The 7,271-nt window shown below is 44.3% G+C and overlaps 1 protein-coding gene across 2 annotated transcripts in view; it reads right to left on the minus strand.

Moving 5' to 3' along the window:
• The window catches only part of LOC119962072 (zygotic DNA replication licensing factor mcm6-B-like), a 49,397-nt gene extending 42,328 nt beyond the window's left edge, over positions 1-7,069 (minus strand). The window contains exons 1-5 of one of the 2 annotated variants that reach the window (XR_005459799.1): positions 6,868-7,009; positions 2,931-3,077; positions 2,578-2,688; positions 1,821-2,070; positions 601-766 (exon numbers count right to left, since the gene is read on the minus strand). Coding sequence is in view for 1 of the 2 variants with exons in the window: in XM_038789923.1 (XP_038645851.1) it covers positions 601-766; positions 1,821-2,070; positions 2,578-2,688; positions 2,931-3,077; positions 6,868-6,965 (772 nt within the window). In the remaining variant the exon portion in view is untranslated. Of the gene's footprint in view, positions 1-600; positions 767-1,820; positions 2,071-2,577; positions 2,689-2,930; positions 3,078-6,867 lie in introns of both variants that reach the window. The other variant, XM_038789923.1, reaches the window with a different exon arrangement.
• Positions 7,070-7,271: the final 202 nt, after the last annotated feature.

The following is a 7,271-nucleotide window of genomic DNA, read 5'->3' on the forward strand; positions in this document are numbered from 1 at the left end:
AGTCTGCACACTCCCCCCGTGTCTGCATGGGTTTCCTCCAGATGCTCGTTTCCTCCCACAAGTCCCAGAAGACGTACTAGTTAGGGGAATTGGATATTCGAATTCTCCCTCCATGTACCCGAACAGGCGCCAGAATGTGGCGATTAGGGAATTTTCACAGTACTTCATTGCACTGTTAATTTAAGTCTACTTGTGACACTAACAAAAGATTACTATATGGACACAAACTGCCCCAGTACCTGAGGAATTGTGAATGGTGTTCAACATTTTCACTGATCAGTGAACACCCCCCACTTCTGACCTCATGATGAAGCAACTGAAGGTAGTTGGGCCTTGGACACTGCCCATTGAAACACCTACAGCCATGTTCCAGAGCTGAAGTGATTGACTCCCAACAACTACAACCATATTTATGTTATGTTATTACCCCAACCAGTGGAATTCTTCCCCACCACCCCCCTTACCACATACTCCAGTTTCGCCTGGGCTCTTTGATCCACCACTCAGTCAAATGCTGCCTTGATGTCAAGCGCTATCACTCATCTCATATACTAAAAACAGCGCAAATTTAGTCGCAAATTACTTTAATTTGTAGAATACCTGGCGTAGTCATTTGAGAGACATCAGGAACCACAATAAGCATTCCGGTGAAGTCACATTTGTCACCAGCCTGTGCAGATTCCACAGCTTCCGCACGCAAGATAACTTCCACACTGCGGGGAATGCTACCACGAGGTAACTCGGCTTGAGTTTCCTGAATACGAACCTGAAAGGTCAAGGTTTTGCATCTTAGTCGAATAACAAAGAAGAAAAACAGTCATTGTTTAAACAATACTGTAATGCTTAAGTTTAGTTCCTTTGAAACTCACATAGTTCAGCAATAATACACAGGAAATTTATGTTGAAAGCGTTTGGAACCTTTGATTATAAATTTGAGAATTTTTTAAAAATAGTACAAGACACAAAGTTATATATTTATTGAATACAAGGTATCATTTTATGTTTTAACAGTTTAATTTCCACAGGAACATTTCTATTTTCCCCACAATGAGAACTGAAACTGTGTCGTCAGCTGAGGCTGCATTATAAAGAGGTAAAGCATCCAATGTAGAAGTGAAGACTTAATTTCAACATCACACACTTATGCAACACCAGATGTACCCCAAAAACAATGAGGAATTAATCTGAAAATTCAACTGAATGGGCCATCCAATGGAACATTTTAAATCAACTAATTTTAAGTATCTTGTCGTAAACACCAGGGTTTACTTTAAATTGCTGCAATTATTTCTGTATTCACCGTGTATTTATTTTCTCTTACTACTTGCAATGCAATATTGTTTCAGTTATATCATTGATTAGTAAACAAGGAAATGGGAATTTGCTCTCCTTTCTTTAATTTAAATGGGATTAAATCAAGAACTGAATGAGGGCATCCAAGATGGCTCATCCATTATATTTTCTTCTCAACTTGTTTGGAGGGTGGGGACAGTGGAAAATAATAGAAATATCCTGCTCCCCCACCCCGCCTGGTGCTTTTGCTATCATTTTGAAATTTACAAGATCTTTATTGAGCAAGTAAGTTTAAAGTATGGTGGACTTAACCCACATTTATTTATTTATAAAATGAATGGAAGCTTTGCTTTGGAACCTACTCAAAGTTTAACACCATCCTGAAAAACACAATAACATTTAAATTTATTTTTAATTAATTAGTTCTATACCAGCAAATCAAGATATTTTCCAGAATAAAATTCCCAAACATGTTTTCATAGCACAAGAGCAACGGTAGTAAACTTTAACTCCGGCTGAATTCTCACCTTCTGAAAGTCAACAAATCGTGACTTGTTAGTGTCCAGCATAAATCGTCTCCTGTTGGCACAAACTGGATTCCTGCAGATATTTGGCTGTGTGTATTTGAACTGCTGCTCTACATCCTTAACCATTGTCTGACAATCGAGGCACATGAACGTCCCACTGACCAATTCTGGGTGCACAGGGTGGGTCCGAACAACCTGCCCACTGATCCGTAATAAGGTTCCAATCCTTGCTGCTGTTAGTTCTCGGATTCTAGTTTATAATGAGAAGTCAGCTGGTTTAGCATTTTATGACTGATCATGAACGATCAACACTACTTGTATATTCATTTGATACATAGAACATTTAATTAACCCTTATGAATATAGTAAAAATTGGAAGTATTTAAATTTGCACAATTTTGCAATTGTACCTCAGTGAATTTGTATTCTTAATTAGAAACTGGGCATGGAATCATAAACTGGAAATTGTAACACTTTGTAACAGTGATAGCACAGTTTAAATTCAAATCTACAGCTGGTGACTCCTCTTCTGTAAATCACAGTAAAATAAATACAGTTAAATCTAACAATGTCCATCCAAAGCCAGTAACAGAAACTGATGCAAACTGAATTAAGTCACTTTTAATGCATGGTTTAAAATGCCCTACTGGTGTTGGATAATAAGACGTTATTCTTTTGACCTAAATGCAACAGCTATCTTAAAAGATTAAACTCAATTCACCAATTCTAATTTCACTTTCCAATCAATTTATCTTACTTGTGCCTGGCTGGCAAATCCTGGATTGCTACATAAAACTCCTTGTTTGGTGGAATATTTCCATGGTCTCTGGCAAAATTCCTAACTGCGCGGCAGAGATGTGGGTAAACTCTGGAAAAAAAGATAGAGTAACAATTGAGATTTCTTGTGTGGGGCATAAGTAGTTAGTTAACTGATGCTTCCTCCTCCACAAAGCAAATTTGCTTCCTCTTAAAAACTTAATTTTGTAAAAATTATGTTAATGTACTAATTATTTATCATATATACAAAACTAATGAGATCTGTAGCGATAAAAATATTTATTGCAAGTTTCAACATAGATTATGCAGCAAAATAAGTTACATTTATTTCACCTGTAAAATTCCTCTTGAACAGTGGTAGCCAGTTGCTGGTTATACTGGTCCAGATCGACAAAGCTAACAGCAAGTGTGTTCCTTTCAGGGCGGATCAGCTCTTCAGCATCATGTAAATATTTAACTTCACCGTCACTGTTCAGAAATCTGGGAGAAAGAATGAGTGTAAAATAGACATTTTTGCAGTCTGGTCCACTGATGGAAGGAATGGCATTTCTTTGTTGCATGACAGAAGACTGTCTCAACACATCCTGTACCATCATTCACAAGCATTACAGAACAAAATCTAATATTGGTCAAGTTTAGAAAGACTGAGATTATATCTGGAAAAATAGATTTCTTCCACACATACCACCAAAATTAGACTTATGAAATGGTGCAAAGCTGCCTTCAAAAAAGGTGATCTAGTGTGCAACTCAAGGTAATGTCTCTGCAACAAGGTCCAGATTACAATCAGCTTTGGTGTCACTGGAGCTTTGAGCAAAACAATGTTTCTTGACAAAGTTTCCAACATTGCCACTTGAAATTAACTATATTAGAAGTACAAAATAATAGCTGAAACTAAAGTTTACAAACTTAATGATTTTTTCTGACCATTGCTCCTTGACAACATCAAATACAATGGAAACAAATTTCAGGGAGGGATCAGGACAGGGTCTGTGGTAAGAACCCTCACATTATTGCAAACTAAGTAGAATTGGTGGTGGTGGAGCAGAGACGAGTGGCAGGTTGGTTTCTCGACTCCTGTCTCAAACGTTTTTTTTGGGACAAGCTGTGCACCCTGTTGAGAGAGCACAGGTGCCCTCGGGGCAAGCTGAGGCAAAAACCAATAGGAATTATCAATAATTCAACAAGGCCAAATGGCCCCCCTCCTGCATTATAAAGATTCTGAATTCAGTACAATGCCATTTTTTAAAGATTGAGGCATTGTCCATCAGTTGAATTTTTTATTCATTCTCATGGCATATGGGCGTTGTTGGCTTGTCCTTCATTTGTTGCCTCTCCCTAATTGCCGTCGAGAAGGTGGTGGGTGAGCTGCCGAAGTCAATGTGGTTAGTGTAGGCATACTCAGTGCTGTTAGGGCCGAAGTTCCAGGATTTTTGCCCAGCGCCAGTGAAGGAATGCAAAGTGGCTTAGAGGGGAACTTTCGGTGGTAGCGTTCCCATGTATCTGTTGTCCTTGCCCTCCTCGATGGCAATGGTTAGTGTTTGGAAGCTGCTGCCTAAGGAACCTTGGTTAGTTTTTGCATTGCATCTTGTAGATGATGCACATTTGTTACTACTGAGTGGCGCTGGTGGAGGGCATGAATGTTTGTGGATGAGGCTATTTGTCCTGGATGGTGTCAAGATTCTAGTGTTGTTGGAGCTGTACTCATCCAGGCAAGTGCCTTTTAGATGGTTGACAGGCATTTTTGGGGGAGGAGAGTAGGATCAGGAGGCGGGTTACTCGCCACCGAACTAGCCTCAGACCTGCCCTTGCTGCCACAGTATTCATATGTCTAGTCCAGTCTGTGATAGTGGGGGATTCAGCGATGGTAATAACTGTCAAAGGATGATTGCTAGATTCTTTCTTGTTGGAGATGTACATTGCCTGGCACTTGTGCAGCATGCACGTTACTTGCCAGCCCAAGATTGGATATTGTCCAGGTTTTGCTACAGTTGGACATAGACTGCTTCGGCATCTGAATCATGAATGGTGTTGAGCATCCCCGTGATGAAAAGACATTGATGAAGTAGCTGACTACGATTGGACCTAGGACATCATTACTGCTGTGTTGTCCTGGAACTGAGATGAATCACCCATCTTCCTTTGTGTTATACATGACTCCAACCACCTCAAAGAGTACAACTCATTTGTCCATGTTTGAACTAAGGCTATAAGAGGTCAGGACCGGAGTGACCCTGGCGGAGCACAAACTGAATGTCAGTGAGCAGGCTGCTGCTAAGGAAGTGCTGCCTGATAGAACTGTTGGTGGCTCCTTCCCTCACTTTACTGATGAGCGAAAGCAGACTGATGGGGCTGTAATTGTCCTGGGTTGGATGAGGCCTGCTTTTTGTCTACGGGACACACCTGGGCAAACGGTGGACAGAAAATAGCCTGTAGCACTTCAGGAACAGGAGTCGGGAGTTCTGTTCCAACCAGCAGTTTATCCTTAGATGGCTACTTATTCATAGGTTGCCGGTACATAAATACTTAAATGAAAAATAAATTGAAATTTTATGAGGTATTTTTCAGGATTTGGAGTAGGTTTGAAATGTAGAAAATAGGAGCAGGAGGTGACCATTCTACCCTCCGAGCAATTCATTATGACCACAGCAGACCACCCAACTCAATAGCCTAACCCAGCCTTCAACCCATATATCCTTTGATCTCCTTTGCCCCCAATCGCTCTACCTAACTGCTTCTTGAAAAGATATAAGGCGGGATTCTCCGTTTCTGAAACTAAGTGTTGAAGCCATTGTAGAATCCGTGGACTTCCGCGACAAAAAAACTGGCAGCGAATCTGAATCGATTCAGCAAATGGAGGGGCGAGCACTGGCGCCACAAAGAACACAATCGATTCCAATTAAAAACAATGCGGGCTTCGTCAGGTCCGTGATTGACACTTGGAAGGCTGACAAGCTGCAGCAGTATATACACATTACAATGCCCGCACACTCACCCCAGCCAACAAGATGGCACTGGTTGTCGTGCTAATACAGTTGATGGGTCGGCTGGGGCCAGAGGACACCTCGGGGGGTGCCCGGGGAGGGGCGCGACACCTATACAACCCGTGGACCTAAATTCACAATGGGCTGCTGGCGACGTGTGAAGCCGACCTTGCCGGCTGTGGCAATGGTACCACCTCCTCAAGGGCAATTGGGGATAGGCAACAAATGAAGGAGAAGCCAACAACACCCATATGCCACGAGAATGAATTAAAAAAGTCAACTGATCCACCTCGACCCGACAGCCCACCTCCTGGCCACCCCACGTTACACCCCCGGTCAGTGGCACAACATTCAGCAAACTGCCGACGTTGGACATTTGGCGTCAGCCAATGGAGAATCCCTCCCATGTATTGGCTGTGAATACTTTGTGGAAGCGAATTCCACAGGCTCACCACGCTCTGGGTGAAGAAATACCTCCTCATCTCTGTCGTAAATGGTCTACCCCGTATCCTGAGAATGTTACCAACCACCAGGAACATTCTTCCTACGTCTACCCTGTCCAGTCCTGTTAGAATTTTATAGGTTTCTAGGCAACCCCCCCCCCCCCCCCTCATTCTTCTGAACTCGAGTATAATCATAAATCTCTCATACGTCAGTCCTGCCATCCCAGGAATCAGCCTGGTAAACCTTTCCTGCACTCCCTCCAGAGCAAGAACATCCTCCCACAGATAAGGAGACCAAAACTGCAGACAATACTCCATGTGTGGCCTGACCAAGGAAGCCCTGTATAAATGCAACAAGACACCCCTGCTCCCACACTCGAAAGCAATTTTATCATGTTAACAGTATATTATAATAACACAATTATAGTTCGCCAGGGCTTCGGCGTGAACAGTGAATGGAACAAAGTTTTAAAGTTTCCTGGGGAGAGGAAACTTTTGAAACTTCAGTAAAAGTTCAGACAAGCAGGGCCGGGACCGCTTTCAGCTCCGAGGGGGGGCAGTCCGCGGTCTAACTCGCCTGTCTGAGGCGATCTTGTCGAGCGGGTACCGGGCCGCCAGACTGAACCGCGGCGGCGGCGGCCCCGGCCCCCCGACTTGCTCCGGCAGCAGCACATCGCGGGCCGAGGTTTGGAAGAAGCCCTTGTCCGAATGAGAGAAGGGCCCAGTCTCCCGGGGCCGGTATGTGTGAGGGTCCCCGGGCTGGGAGTAAAGCTGCTGCCGGTGCACCGGCACTTCATCCCCGGGGTCTCCTCGCCGCCCTCCCGCGCCGCCAAATCCACTCACTCCTCGAGGAAATCCTGGAAGAGCTTCTGACATTTCTCGGCCAGCTCGTCCTTGACCTGCTGCCCGGCGGCTCCTGGCGCGGCCTCCCTCACGTCCATTCTCCAGGCGGCGATTCAAACAGCAACCGGCCACCAAGCTCCCGCGCGCCTGCGATTTCGCGCCACTCCGGGTCACGTGGCCCGCGTTCCCGCCAGGGAAGAGTCAATCAGCCAGCCGCCGGCTGATCACGTGATCCCCCCCCCCCCCCCCCCCCCGTGGGGGGGCGGGGCTCCAGGACTGAGTGACGCACCTCAGGAAAGTTCAACCCTGCCCTCCCCAGACTCTATGTCTGGCAATAAAATATGACCGGTAAAATGTCTTGAGGTAATTCACATTCACCATTCCTATATGGCAATAAACTGATC

Source organism: Scyliorhinus canicula, chromosome 2 (genome assembly GCF_902713615.1).
Source record: "Scyliorhinus canicula chromosome 2, sScyCan1.1, whole genome shotgun sequence".
NCBI classification, from domain to species: Eukaryota; Metazoa; Chordata; class Chondrichthyes; order Carcharhiniformes; family Scyliorhinidae; genus Scyliorhinus; species Scyliorhinus canicula.